Source organism: Rhinopithecus roxellana, chromosome 4, assembly GCF_007565055.1.
Source record: "Rhinopithecus roxellana isolate Shanxi Qingling chromosome 4, ASM756505v1, whole genome shotgun sequence".
In the NCBI taxonomy this organism is placed as follows: Eukaryota; Metazoa; Chordata; class Mammalia; order Primates; family Cercopithecidae; genus Rhinopithecus; species Rhinopithecus roxellana.
This window is the reverse complement of record NC_044552.1, coordinates 80,974,777-80,990,769: the sequence shown is the minus strand read 5'-3', so window position 1 is coordinate 80,990,769 and position 15,993 is coordinate 80,974,777. Positions and strand designations below refer to the sequence as shown.

General features: G+C 36.9%; 1 protein-coding gene across 2 annotated transcripts in view; it reads right to left on the bottom strand.

Moving 5' to 3' along the window:
• The window catches only part of ADGRB3 (adhesion G protein-coupled receptor B3), a 783,011-nt gene that overhangs the window by 425,579 nt on the left and 341,439 nt on the right, over positions 1 to 15,993 (bottom strand). For both annotated transcript variants that reach the window (XM_010371613.2, XM_010371622.2), the window contains one exon: positions 15,673 to 15,837. In XM_010371613.2, the coding sequence (XP_010369915.1) occupies positions 15,673 to 15,837 (165 nt within the window). The remainder of the gene's footprint in view (positions 1 to 15,672; positions 15,838 to 15,993) is intronic.

Sequence of the window (15,993 nt, the reverse complement as noted above, 5' to 3'; positions counted from 1 at the left end):
CTCAGAGTCATTCATAACTTACTTTTTCCTTATGTTAAATGTTTTTCTTGGATAATTTAAAACATATTAATAATAGTAATATAATCAAATTAGTATTCATTGAGCCCTTTTGGAAAGCTTTACATGCATGGACACATTTGCTCTCTCCCAACTACATACGAGTTAGCACCTATGAGTTAGAGGTGACTCTTATCCTTCTTTATCACGTGGGGAAACAGAAGCACGGAGAAGCAAATGAACTATTTTTCTTCCTCAAATTCCAAACTTTATTACATATTGAATCCAGAGGAGAAACTGAGTGCAGGAGGGGGAGGTTGGATGGGGAAGAGTCATTTTGCCAGGTGCTCCAAACCTTCCCCACTGGGGAGCCTAGCCATGCCCTCCTGGCTCCATCAAAGCACCTGGGCTGTTAAATAGGGTAGGAGAGCTGTGCTGAGGTTGGCAAGGCCCTTTCCTAGGACACAAGAACTGGATTTGTCACAGTTTAGCTTGAGAATGGTGGTGATGAATAGGAAAGGACTCATCATAAATCAAAAATAGAAAATAATAAAATAAAACTAATCACAAAAAAATCTACAACTCAAGTGAGGGTAAGGGCAGCCTCTAGTTAGGACTAACTGCCTCAATATCTTGGGAATAGAAACAACAGGAAAATAAATTAAGAGATACAGCAGCCACCAGTAGCTAAGCACCAGTAACCACCCATTATTCCTACACTGGTCCCGAAGGTTAGCAAGCCAGAGCTACTTCACTGCCTGTTGCATCTGTGCCCCACCCTTTGGAGAGCACATGCTACTGTCCCTGCTGCCCCATCCCGCCTCCCACCAGCAGGCCACGGAGGTCCTTGGAAGTGTCTCCTAAGGAGAGCAGCAGCAATGTCAGGAAGCAAAGGCAAGGTCCAGAGACCAGACAGTGGTGAGGGAAGGTACTGCTATGAAATTCATGGTGCCCAGATTAATGCCAATGAAGGGGAATCAGTGGAAAAGAAGAAAAGTTAGTAAATGTTGGAGCCTCAATAAGTATGTAATCAATTGGTTTCTGATCCCACACTTTGCTTGTTATATGGCAGTCATGCCTGGACACATGCCCTCTACTTCCACTATGTATTAGGAACATATACAGTCATCCCTGTCAACTATGGGGGATTTGTTCCAAGATCTCCTGCAGATACCAACATTCACTGATGCTCAACTCCCTGATATAAAATGGTATAGTATTTGCATGTAACCTATGCTGTTCCTCCTGTATACAGTTAATCCTTGAACAACACAGGTTTGAGCTGCATGGGTCCACCTATATGTGGATTTTTTTTTCAACTAAACACTTAGTAAAAATACAATATTGGCAGGATGTGAGACCTGCATCAAAGAAGGGCAGGCTTTTCCAACACACAGTTTCTGCAGGGTGATCTGCAAGACTTGAGTAGACAGGATTTTAGTAGACACAGGGTCCTGGAACCAAAGTATGACTGTACCGTAAGATATCTCTATACTATTTATAATACTTAATCCAATGTAAATGCTGTATAAATAGTTGCTATCATGTATTGCTTAGGAAATAACAAGAAAAAATTTGTACATGTTCAATATAGACATCATTTTCTTTCTGAATATTTTTGATTTGTGGTTGGTTCAATCCACAGAGATGAAACCCATGAATACTGACAGCCAACTATTTGTATTTCTTTGGTTCAGATATCTTTCTTGGGTTTTGGCTGGCATAGTCAGTTTTTGAGAGGCATTTTTTACTTGGCTATTCCAAAGAAATCTCAAGTAAAGCTGCTAACACTTCAATTCCCAACATTATTCTCCACAATGCTGTTTGTTTCCTCTCCTTGCATTTCCTAACACTGCTAATGGTACTACAATCTTGTCCCCATAACTAAAACCATCAGATCCATCTTCTAGTCATCCTTATCTTACTTTTAACCTTCCCTGATTTTACCTCCACCACTCGCCTAGGCATTCATTCTGTCCTGGTTAAATTAGGGGAAAAACCTCATTGGTTATTTCATGCACTTACCTGATATATGCTGGGCCCATGTGCTAGCACCTGTGCTAGCACTAACCTGTGCTAGGCTACATTTTTACCTAATAAGTGCTGTTAATGTAACATATGCTAGGCCCTGCTTTAGAAAGAACCAATGGTGCATAAGAAAAGCAGTCTGGGCTGGGCACAGTGGCTCATGCCTATAATCCCAGCAGTTTGGGAGGCTGAGGTGGGCAGATCACGAGGTCAGGAGTTCAAGACCAGCCTGGTGAAACCCCGTCTCTACTAAAACTACAACAATTAGCTGGGTGTGGTGGCATACACCTGTAGTCCCAGCAACTCTGGAGGCTGAGGCAGAAGAATCGCTTGAACCCAGGAAGCAGGGTTTGCAGTGAGCCAAGATCGCGTCACTGCACTCCTGCCTGGATGATAGAGTGAGACTCTGTTTCAAAAAAAAAAAGAAAGAAAGAAAGAATAAAAGAAAAGCAGTCTATCTAGTCATTATTTTAGTCAAAGGGAGGAGGCAGAGGTGAAACAAACAATTACTTGAGTGCAATTGTGATGAGCACTTCAAATAGTAAGTACAGGGTGCTGTTTTAATCTAAAAACTGAAGAATTAAGGAAGGCTTCCTGGAGGAAGTGACATATAATTAAAACTGGCAGTGTGAGGTACAATAAATGCTCCAGGAAGAAAAAGCCTTCAAAGGCCTTGAAGCAAGGAAGATCTTGGGGCATCGAGTTCAGCAGGGCTGGAAAGAGAAGAGTAAGGCCAAGTGTAATGGTCTGGTGAGAGAGGCCATGATTAGAGCCTATAAGGCCGCATGGGCAGCCATTGTAGGGTTCTAAACAAGTGACACGATTCAATTTAAAATTTTAAGATCAGGGTGCCTTCTGTGGGTAGAACAGATGGCCAATGCCGTGGAGGAGACCAATGCAGTGCTTCAACCCTGAAACACTGATGGCTTTAGGTAGGATGATTACACTAAAGATGAGAAAAATTGGTGGATACAAGGTAAAATGAGGAGGCAGACAAAACTATGTGGGAATTTAGGAAAACAAAGGGGTCAAGGATGATGCTTGCTTTCTGAGCTGAGGAGCCGGGTAGTAAGTGGTGCTATTCTCCTCCATCTGCACCCTTAATCCAATTTTCATGCCACATCAAAAGAGTAATCTCTAAGATGAAGTTTAATCCCATAATTTTCTGCTTAAAAACCTCCCATGCTTCTCCAGTACTGACAGGATAACATGGAAAGAACTGAGATAGCTGTGCTCAGTGTGATGCAAAGGCCCTGCTCGTAAGGGGCCTAGCCTACCATTCCCATCATGGCTCATATTTACTCTCCTATGCAGCAGCCACACAGTTAATTCTTCTGAATATTTTTGATCTGTGTTTGGTTCAATCCACAGAGGTGAAACCCATGGATACTCTTCTTATTTTGAGGGGTAAAATTCCTATTTATCCTTAAATTTCTGCTTAAATGATGTATTCTCCAGTAACCCTTTCCTAATATCTCAGTCATTGAATATATAAATATTATAGCTCTTCTCAGAACAGATTAAAAATACTTGGATACATCTGTGAATCTCCCCGATTCCCCAGTGTTGCTTTTTAGGAGACTAGCCATGTTTTACTTTATCTTTTTAATCTGTTGTAATGAACTCCAGTGGTATCTAGTGTATAGTAGGTGTTCAAAACACTTTCATTAAATACATCACTTTTACTGGGGAAATAACATACCAGTGCTGTCCAATAAAACTTTTTGCAATGATAGAAATGTTTTCTCTTTTCACTGTCCAGTATGGTAGGTGCTAGGAAAATGTGGCTTGTGCAATTGAGAAGTGAATTTTGGATTTTATTTAATTTTAATTAATGTACATTTAAATTGAAATAACTACTATGTTGGACAGTACTGTAATAAATGATATTCATGTTTCTATAAATACCAACCAAAAACTATTACAGAATACTAAAAGAAGGAAAATTAGAACAAATGTTAAAGTTCAAAAAATACATCATGAATAGGTTATTACATAATTGAATTCTAGATACAATGACTAGCCCGTTTTTAGTAACGACATGGCAGTAGTTAATCTAATCTGACTGCCACATTTGATTATTCTTTTTGTTCCATCTATACATCCCACTTCTGTTCATTATCTCCTTCATTATCTCTTCATTTATAATCTTTCCCTTTCATTTCACTTGTACTGTCTTTTTGGTTTTCAATGCTTTGAAATTCAAATTGCCTTTAGTTCCATTGGTGAACTTTGAAATATATTTCATAAAATCTGTTGCTATAGCTGAATACTAGATTTCCTGATTCAGTCGTGACATAAGAAAACGAAGATTAATTTGTATCATGAACTTTTTCATTTTCCTGTGAGGGTATCAGAAAGTTTTTCACATTTAGTATTATTCCGGTAGAAGGTACTTCGTTGCTCCCTGCCCCTCCCTTATGGTCAACTGTGTGGTCAGAAAATGTGGTCATTGCAAATCTTAGCCACTAGATGGCACTGGTGAGCCAGTGGGGGTGAAACGTTTACTGGGCCGACTGCGGAATTTGATGGGTTCAAAATTAAGGTGGGGAGTAACAGTAAATATGTGAAATAAGTCAATGCTTGATTTTTTTTTTTAAGGCAACTAGTTGGGGAAAAATAAAACGTCCTCTTTTCATGTAAGTACAATGTTTAATGATTAAACTAGCGTCAGTTATAGCTTACCTCTCCTCTCCCCTGCTCCACTTTCACAGCTTCCCACCAGCTGCGCAGCCTTCTCCACCCTTCTTCAGTATTACAGGCTGACTGCAACCTCAGAGCTTGTGCGCAGGTTTTTTCTGCCTAGACTATCCCCCGCCTCCTCCCTCTCAAACATGTCTGCATGACTCATGTCTTTCTAGCCTTCAATCTTTTCTCAAACCTCACATTCTTAGACCCCACTGACTGCCCCTCAAACACTCTTATCCCTTTCTCTGCTTTATCTTTCTCCAAAGCACTTGTCTATCACCTTGTAACATCTATACATGTTTTTAGCTGATTTTTTTTTTTTTTCTCTTTTGGCTAGACATATTTTTGAATTACTCTATTTTTTAAGATCACAGAGAATGAAGATGATTTTGCAAAAATATTGTAGACATTGTGTGTGGGGCGGGGGTGAAGGTGGGGGTGGATCCTCTAGCAGTAGACAGCCCGTGTCCAGTTAGGAGCAGAAAGACAGGGAGGTTAGCTACTACAGTTACCTTAAAAATTAGTCAAAAGAGGTTTCCAGGGTCTCATGTAATGACTAAGTTTGGCCTTGGAGGGCTATATCTGACTTAGTAAGAGCCTATAGGACCTTTTCTTAGAATCCCCCAATGTGCCCTACACACATCCTCACTCTGGTTAAGGAAGAAGCTGATTAAATAGTTGTTTTCCTTTGACCAACCACATCTTTCAATTACTGAATTTTACCTTCTTAGTGACTAACAGTTTGGTCTACCTACAAAGAGACAAACAAAATGGAAAGCAAAAATCAGTAATTTTTTAAACCTAAATATGTCAACAACTTTTCGTTTTGTTCCACAGTAAATTTACAAAGCCTTGGAGTCATTGTGCTTCTTGGAGACAGAAACACACTACGCAAATTATTATTATTATTTATTTTAAAAGGAAGATGGCAGGGGAATCATAGATTCACAGCTGCAAACTCATCCAGGGTTTTCAGCTTTTTAGTAGTAATGTCAAATAACACAGCTACTTTAAATATTTTATCAAAGGTGACTTGGCATTCTTTGAAGAGTCTATCTCAGAAAATAGGTCCATTTATGCTTATAACAAAAGCAATATAGCTTAGACATTAAAATAACAATTTATTTTCTCTCACCTCATCTTTATGAATTTTCCAGTAGTGGGATCTTTGTAGGTACTTCCCAGTGCCACTTACAGAATTCATTCATTCAACAAATATTTACTGGGTACCCATCATATCCCAGTCACCTTGTTAAATACTACACATAGAAAAGGCTAAGTAAGAATAATCAATGTCTCTTGACTCCTAAAATTGTCATAAAGGTAATAATTTGAGAAATTACAGTACACAGGATGCCTACTCTAAGATGGGAAGCCCTGACTGAGGTGGAAGTACCTTAGGGAAGAGTGTGTCAGTAGAAGATTTCCAGAGGGATGTCCAGGTTGAGGTGTAAAGGAGAAGCAGGAGTTCACCAATGAAGAAGGGGAGAATGTGTCATGGGACCCACATGTGGGAAAATCCAGGGAGCAAAGAGAACTGGGAATAACCAAGAAAGTGACCGTTTCAGAAAGGGTAAAGTGTAAAGCTGGGGATAAGTAGAGGTGGGCGATTGCAGGAGGGGGAGGGGTAATATATGATGAGGTAAGCGAGGATCTTGACTTTATATTAGGGGCAAGGGAAATTTATGACAAGGTTTTAAACGCTTGCTATGCCTGCAGTTTGGAGAAAGGATTGAAGGCAGAGAGCTGAAGACAGGGAAGCCTACCACAATCTAAATGATGTAATTAGGGAAGGGATGAAGAATCACAGGATGTAGATTAATTCAAAATGTAGGAGGTAGAATGGGCTCAGCACTATGGCTGATTGTATGTAAGAGGTGAGGAGGATAAAGAAATAAAAGACAGAACTCAGGTTTCCAGGAAGGATATCTTATGGCTAGCTAGACCCTGAACTACAACATATGAGGAAGAGATGACTCGGGAGAGGATATGCTGAAAATAGTTTTGAGTTTGACATATCTAGGCACATATAGGTATTATAAAAAAGTTAATTGATACATATGATGGAATCAAGTCTCCAGAAGAAAACAAGCTAGAGATAGAGATCTGTTTTGATTATTTTTCTGTTTAATGGCACCTCTGTGTGTTTTGTAAATTAGAAAATAAATAACTAGCTGAGGTTACTCTCTGGACTCAACATAAAAGCATACGATTGTGCAGCAATAGGAAGGATTCTCTTTTTATGCCTTAGCTAAAAGGAATAGTAACTTTGTTCATCAGCTCAAAGATCTCACTGTTTGCTATTACTAGTGCAAAGATACAAAAATCCATTTGTAAGATACAACTGTACTTGAAGTCACAAGTATGTAGTTAGCATGCCTCCTTAAAGTAAGGTAGTAATTGCCTAGTGATTCGTTGTTAATCTGTCTATTCAAACTGATTTTCTGACTCTTAAAAATAGCAGAAATGATATAGGGCTTAAATCAATTTGGTGTGGAAAATGAGTTTTCACTCCATATCCTAGAATTTCAGCATTAAAAAGAAATTGATTCTAAACGATAGAGCTGACATACACACACAAAAAGAAAAACATGTACTACTCAAGACCTCACATTTCAAAATTCGCTTGTTGGCAATTCATGAACTCTTGTGTTTGGGGAATTCCCTGTGCTGGAGGATGCAGCAGAAAATAAGATGGACCCAGTGTCTGTGCTCAATGACTTACGGCTCTAATTTCCAAGGTGGAACCTACTGCTGCTGCTAAGGTCTGTGGGAAAAAGAAGAGTGTTTATGAAGTATGTTTCATAACAGCATTCCTCATATAGAAAATGGTTTTAATCTGTCTCACATTGAAACAACATACAATTATATCAGCAATATTTACATAACATTATGAGTTATTTTTCTTACTGTGTTATATATTTTAATTCAAGGGATTCTTATAACCTTGTGAAGTGAACAGAATTGTTATTCTCATTTTAAACATGAGGAAGTCAAGACAGAAAAGTATTTAGTGTTTAGCCTGAGGCCACTAAGCTAGGAGATGATGGACCTATGGTCAAATAGCTGAGTCCGTTCTCAGAGAAGTTTACCTCTTCTTTAAGCAGAGGAGGTTTTTTTTTTTTTTTTTTTTTTTTTATTGTTATGGTGGTAAACACATTATTTATACATTTTGGAAAAATTATTTTTAAGTCTGGAAGTTAGCAAACCATGAATTTTCAATTTATTAGCAAATGGTACATATTGCAGATTGTTTAAGTACCTGGGGAATAGTGTTTTATATACATACTCATAAGCAAATTCTGTATTATTATTGTATAATTTTATATTTAAACTTAGCAGACAAGATCACTCTAGTTTCAACCTGAAAACAAAGTTAATTAAAAAATTAGCTAACTAACTTTGAAGAATAACTCTAAAAAGCTATTTACTAACTTTTAGTTATACTGAATTTTATACGGGGGTATGCTCAACATTTTGCTGGAAAGTTGTGTTTACTACGTGTCTGTGTTACCTTAGGGACAGCCAAAGATGACAGTGAGTCTTAGCCTTCTCTAGGTCATAGCACGTGTAGAAATGATAGTATCTGGAGGCACACTGGGAGAAGTAGGCAAGGCTACTGAACACTGGAGACCACTAGCCACAGTCTCCTGCCTTGTCAGTTGCTCTGAGGCTTTAGGAACCACTATTCGGGCGCAGTTGGGACCAATCCTCCCATGACACAGTAGAACTGCCTTGAGAAGCTCTGGCTTAAAATAATAAGCTGGGCTGAGATTTGGGGAAACTGAACAACTCGCTACAGAAACATATTTTTCCTACCTCCCACATCTCAATTACTTATTTCCAAAGAAAGAGGAATCATACCACAATTTATAACTACAAAATAAAAAATCATATATGTGATAGAAATGCTCTTCCAGTAAATTAGTCCATTGAACAGACTTTTGAAAGACTGAAAGGTCATGAAGTGTAAGGCATTAACATCAGAGTCATCGCAAACTTTTTATTAATATGCTTTTATATAAATGTTTTCATTAGTTATAGCTTTTATGATATGAAATAAAAACATTCAAAAGGGCTTGACCTATTATATTTAACTAGGCTCAGTGAAGAACCAGGAATTCAGAAGACTGAGAACAGATAGTTCATCTGCAGTGAGCTGCAATTTCAACAGATATCATCATATAATAATAATAATAATATATAATAAGGAAATATCAAACAAATATATAGGGGTTCAAAGAAGAAAGAACACTTATGAGATTGTGTGAGAAAGAATTATTAGGAGAGCAGACATCTATTAATGGATGGGCTCCCAAATTCTCCCATATCAACAGATGAGGATAAGGGAGGGGACAGGGACATCAGGGGATCCCAAGTGAATAACAGTGCAAACAGCACCATAAGGGGAGAATATGCACCCTTGCATCCAGAAACCAGAGGCTGCATCTGCTTGATTCTATTACATATGAACAAATGTATATTAAAATATGTATCATAAATGAGTAGAATGATATAACATTGGAAAGCTAGTGAAGCTGATAGAAGTATTAGAATCTCAGGGATCCCAGTAGGATGACATTTGGCCAGTAATGAAAAGCCACGGAAGTTTTTTGAGCAAGCGAGTCATAAAAACAAGGCTATAAAGAAGAGAGAATAATCAGATAAATCTGTGTAGAAGAGATTAGAGAAGGCAGGTGTTGTAATAATATGGGTAACAGACAGAGTACATGAACTGCCGCTTGATGATCCTAATTAGCTCCAGCATTACATCCTTGAAATAATCTTCTGCAGCACATATTATTATCCCTATTTTATAAATGAGGATATCAAGGCCCAAGTCGGTACTTTGTTGAACTCCATAGTTCAGGCTCTTTCTGCTGCACTGCTCCTTCCTTCCTGGAAGCTGGTGGCGCAGGAAGTGAAAGCGGGCCACTGAGAGAAATACCATGATGGACTCCATCTAGAAGAATGAGGAATCACTCCAGGTGACACTGAGGATCTGGTGGTCAGAGAATAAGTTTCCCCAGTCACCTAGAGTCTGAATGGAGACCCAGGTAGGAAAGGAATATCAGGTTTTGTGAATGATTGGGCATAAAGGTAGATTCGTGGGCGTTGCTCACAGAGGCTACAGTTGGTGAGAAAGAGATCAACCAAAGAGGAGAGTGCTGGGGCAGAGTCTTCGGTCATTCATATGTCAGGATACACAAGGTGAGAAAAGTGTTGATGAGAAACATCAAAGACTAATATTCAGATTTAGTGTCTTGGTAAACATTAAGCTCAAAAAAGGTTTAAAAATAATTTTAAATCTCTTAATTTAAAATAATTGTTAAACAGTTCCTAAAGTTTATTTTTTCCCAGAAAAAAATGGTGTGGGATGAAAAATATACATAAACAAATAGTAAAAGGTGGTTCTTAAATTTTTCTTTTCAATTTGAGAATGATCAGCATGCTGTTAAATATTTCTAAATTGAACAAGGTAGGGTAATATAAGATTACAGAAAACTGCTTTTTAAGCAATTCATGGCAGAAACTATGAGAGTTTTATCAAAGTCTCATCTGAAGAAAATCTGATAAAATGAACTGTGACAATAAGTATCTCCATAGCAACAGGTTTGAATAATAGACATCTGGTATACATACTGTATCCACAGTAGTACTATCTGTTATTAATTCTTTTAGATCTCAGCGGTTCTTCCCCAAGTCTGCCCATAAAACTCAGCTGGCTTTGCTGCAGAACTGTAGACTAAAATAGGTGGTAAAACTCATCCTTTTTGAGAGGATTGGATACTATTTTAGGTATTTATTAAAAGCAACAGGTGGTCTCTCTCATCTGTGGGGTATCTTCAAGTTCTAATTCATTTTCCTACTTTTTACTATTTATCTGAAGTGACTTGGCAAGAACAAATAGAACATTTAATATTAAAGAAGTCAATAACTAGTGAGACCTACTGTCACCATTAAATTCAGTGGTTGGTTTTAGGTGAACAACTGGTGTGGACACTTGCGTAGGACCTAATTTGCTATTTCCCAAAATATGCAGTCAAAACACTAGCTTTAACCTTTTGAAGAACGCAACAGATAACATAATTCCTTAAAGAATATACAGATAACATCTGAAAGCAGAAAATAGTATAAATTCCAATGGAACAGGAGCTTTAAAAAGTACTATTTGTGCTTAATTAAACTTGGTTTGAAATGAAAAAGGTAAAGCAGGTGTCAATTTGTATGCAAATATTTCATTATACAGTAGTGTATTTTCTCTTTAGAAAAGAAATGCAAATTTTATACTGACATATTTGGGTTTCTAATAATGATTACATTCAGTCTTAAAATTGAGTGGTTCAATAGTTTAGAAGAGTCTAACTTATTAAACTTGTTAAACTTGTCTCAAAGACAAAAATATTTGTATCAATAGTGATTAGTTCACTATTCTAACTGGGACTTGAGAAGAAAATAAGTCAAAGTGAGCTAAGAACTCATCTTCCTCCATGACACCATCCCACACCAAGTATTTTATATCTGTATGTGTAAATATTAGCTAATTAGCTAATACCCATGGAAGATAAGAGGCAGGGGAAATATACTGCTCAGGAAGAGAGATGCTGGGGCTGGCAATGTCAAGACTGCAGATCTGTGTCTTGGCAGTGCCTGGTTTTACATCAGACTTGTTCAAATGATACCCAAGTTGTTTCTCCTGCTTTTCGTAGTACAGGAAAAATGAAGATTGGAGAACTGAGAGTTGGAGAATGACTAAACCATCTTTTTTTGTGTGCACAACAGCTAGTTAATAGTCCTATTTATCTTTAAATGACTGCTGTAAAGAGATCTTATTCTGGCTGAAACATGAGGTGGCTAGAGGCACTCAAAATGAATTGTGTTTTCATTATCAACCAATTCCAGAAAGAATCCCTCATTATTTATGAAAAAGGATGACAAAAATAAAATTGTGCAATTTTGTTGAAGTGATATTTCAACTTTCTCCCATGGAACAGAGGTAGAGGACTGTATTCCACTTCTTTGTTAATTTTATCACCTTATCATTATTATTTTTACTAGAAGTTAGTGCAACCCAAAGAATGATTTGCAGACCAGCATCTTCAGCATCACTTGAGACCTTCATAGAAATGCAAATTCTCAGGCTCATTCAAGACCTACTGAGTCAGAATAGCTGGGGGGTCTGGCTCAGGAATCTGTGTTTTAACAAGCTCTCTGGGTGATTCCTATGTACACTGAGGTTTGGGAAGCACTGCTTTGGACAATGAGGGAGGCACTCAAAAAAAGATACGAGTGCAAAGTAGGCAAGCTTTGTGCTGCTTCTTTCCTACTGAACCTAAGTTAAAAGACAATTACTCAGAAACCAAAGGAAGACTCTCCTGGTCTCCTGAGAAGACATAATCCTATCGGAGAGCAAACTTACAGAAATAAGGAACCATTACTTCCAGAATGACATATCTCCTCAGCAGGGTGGGGATGGGGATCACATTCGCTGTATTATAGGGCACCAAATCCTAATACAAATGTATTACAGTGTTCAAGACAAATTTTGCATTACCAGCACTACTGCTGCCCTCCTTTAGTATGAATATTTATAAATAAACATCACAATAATTCCTACATTTCTGGTCTAAGTTGCTAATACTGTATACACTTATGATATGGCTGTCTTACTTCACAAGTGTTTATCAGCACATTCAACCTGGAGGCTTCACCCACCATTTACAGACAAAGCAACTGTGGTTCTGTGAAGGAAATTTTATGTATAAATAAAGTGTAATTTTTACTTGTAAATGGTAGGTTCCAACTTAGCAGTTAATGACTAAAGAGTAATGATCCTAGAATTGGAGTTATAGAAGTAGCAAGCCCTTCTCCTAAGAACAGGGCAAAGTGCTTCCTAGGAAGCTAGAACATAAACTTAGGACAACCCAGCAGTAACACTTGCTTTCTGAATATTATTAACCAGGAGAATATTGGGGTGAAAATCAAATTAAAAACCTAAAAAATATTATGTGTGACACTGTAACAATTTAAAAAATTAGGGGAGCTATTACCATCCTACCATTTAAACCTTCAAAAGCCTGAGGATATACAATGAGACTGAGATAAATGAAACCATTATCTGGTGAGTCTGACCAATTTAAAAATTAGACCACTTATTATCTCCCCTGTAGCTATTCTATTTCCCAACTATCATTATTTAAATTTTTTTTTTCATTTCTACAATTATTTTTTATGAAAACAAAAGAAATATTTTTTTGTGGTCAATGATGATATTTTTAATACTTATTTTATCTATCTACCGGAAAAGAAATATCCTAATCTTGAGGGGAAAATAGTTTTATTTTTCATTTTTAGTAGACATCATAACAGCTTTTGATTAGATCCAGATGATTAATCATTATTTTCATTAATTATTCAGACAAATATGTTTATATATTATATTTCTCCTTCCTGACAACAAAGGACCTCTTAGCAAACTTGATTAATTTGTTTTGACTCCAAATGTGTAAAATAAATAGTAGTTGTTTTCAGCAACTTGAAGAAAAATTAAGAATGAATAGACTAAAAATAATACTAGAAAAAGCATATTGTTTTAAAAAATTGTTGAAACTTTGTTGTTAACACAAAGACAAAGATGCCTCAGAAAATGTTATGGTAATTTGAAAGTTTTCTCAAGGTATATTGTCAATCTGCACATAAAAAAGTTAAATAATTAATATAAAAGAAAAACCCCTTTTGTAAATTAAAAAAATTCTCTAAGCAAAGCAGAGGTATTTTTGAAATTAACAGACACACACTTTCTGATGAACAATGCAATTTTTGTTTATATAAATGTACTAGACTAGGATATATTCAAAAGCTTGGTGTATACATATATATTTATTTATATTTATTTGCCCCTGTATAAGTAGTGATGTTTAAATTATTTAGCTGATTCAAGAATTCTTTTTAATCATGAAAATGGTATCTATATGCTTGTAAGTAATTTGTGGTTCTTTTCATATCATATAATTGACAAGCATAAAATGAAAATGTTAATAATACCAAAAATGTATAGTGTTTATACTTTTTTTTTAGTTTTATGTGATTTTTTTTAACCTGCCCTAAGTCATGAAAGCCAGTAAACAAGCCCAGCAAATAAGGTACATTGTCTTTTTCATAAATAGATCTGTAAAATGTTTTTCAAACAGCAGGTGGCAATCTCTGTAAATCTGATTGCAGCAGGACTATCTTGGCTCTATATATGCAGATGAAAGACAGTTTTAAAAGACCAGTTAAGAACTGTGGTATGCTCAGACTGGTTTAGATAACATCAAATATTGAAGGGGTTGATTTAATTATGTTTACTATTCTGTGAAATTTCTCCCTAGGCAAAATAAATGTTTTTGTTTAATACATCTTAATTCCTCTTATGCAGCACTAGAGGAATTTCACAGTGCTAATCTGAATAGGTATCATCCTCTTAATAACCCTGCATGCTGATTACTTCTTATATTGAATTCATATGGCCTTAAGAATTAGTAAACCTAATTTTAGATTTTTTATTTATTTTATTTTTCTTTTTCTTTTTGAGATGGAGTCTTGCTCTGTCGCCCAGGCTGAAGTGCAGTAGTGCAGTCGCGGCTCACTGCAACCTCTGCCTCCTGGGTTCAAGCTATTCTCCTTCCTCAGCCTCCTGGGTAGCTGGGATTATAGGTGCATGCCACCACAGCTGGCTAATTTTTGTATTTTTAGTAGAGACGGGGTTTCACCACATTGGCAAGTCTGTTTTCGAACTCCTGACCTCAGGTAATTCATCCGCCTCGGTCTCCCAAAGTGCTGGAATTACAGATGTGAACCACCATGCTTGGCCCTAATTTTAGATCTTTTTAAAGCTCCCCCAAAACTCCAACTGACATATTGTTACTATTAAAATCCAGTTCTGTTGTTATTCTTAGTGTTGTACTATGAGAAGTCTTTATAATTCTAACTATGGAAAAATACAAAGCTTTGACTCCTGGATATCTCTTAGAATACCTTGGGTTTTCTAGTTGAAACAATCATGTGAGATAAAGGCAGAAATTCATAGCATTCGGAACTGAAAGGAACCTCAAAGATCCCACAACCAGCTGTACTCACTACCACCAGGAATCAGACAGCCAGAGAGATCAGTTAGCTTGCTCACAGAGTTACTAGCAGCAACAGGACTCTAAGTGGGTCTTCAAATTCTCTAGGTTCAGCACGTTGGCACTGTATTGTCAAGTTTTAAAATTCTGTCCTATCACATCTTTGGTATGTTTATAGTATTTTTCTTAGGATATCATTATAAAATCCTGACTTTCACTTACTTATTGAGTCCTCAGTGTGTCAATAATATTTTAATGGAATGTACCATGATTAGGAAGAAGTTTTTGTTCTAAATGATCCTGTAAAATATGTGGTGTATAATCTGGGCAGTTTCTGGCCTTTCATTATTTTCTCTGCTTATATGTAAAATCTTTTAATGTAGCAGGACTTTCATTTTTTCATTAGCATTAAGACTTTATACTTTCATTTTTTAAAAATGCATTCCTCATAGGAATTTCCTTTACCAATGAAAAATGGGGCAAAGGCAAGTAAATGTAGATAACCAAGGTCACACATCAAGGTGAGAGTAATTAGCAACAGAACTTAAAAGCATCTGAACGTCAGCGACACTTCTTTATCTTCTCATTCATTTCTTACGTCTTTACATTTCCAGTACATATATCCCAAGGCAACTTGTTTTGTATTCTCCACAAACAAATATTTCACACGGAACAATTCTATGACACATAAACAGGGAATGCCCCACATAGTAGAGAAAAAAGTAAATTGCCACCTATCATTAGTAGTCCTTTAGTTGAGGAAGTATGACCCTTAACCAATGACAATATTTTTAAATCTTTTTTTTTTCAGGTTACAAATGTGTCTTTTGAGATAAATTGGGTTCATTCTCACCAGGGCATCGCTGCTCACTGCATCTTCTCACTTCTTCACCCATTCCTTCACATTGCTGCCCTGTTATCACCGCACCCTGACAGGTCCTTATTCGCCTTTCCCAGCCACCATCACAGGACTTGGAACAACCACTCCAATGGCCCCAGTGATTCCACTGACCATTGGCTGAAAGAAATGTTTCATGGTCAATGTCAGTCGTCTACCACATACTGCTTTAAAAATTTTAAAATCTGAGAATGTTACTACCCCTTCCATTTTTGTTAATCTACCACTGTGAATAAACTTTATTCAAATATTTAACTTACAGGTCATATATAGAGC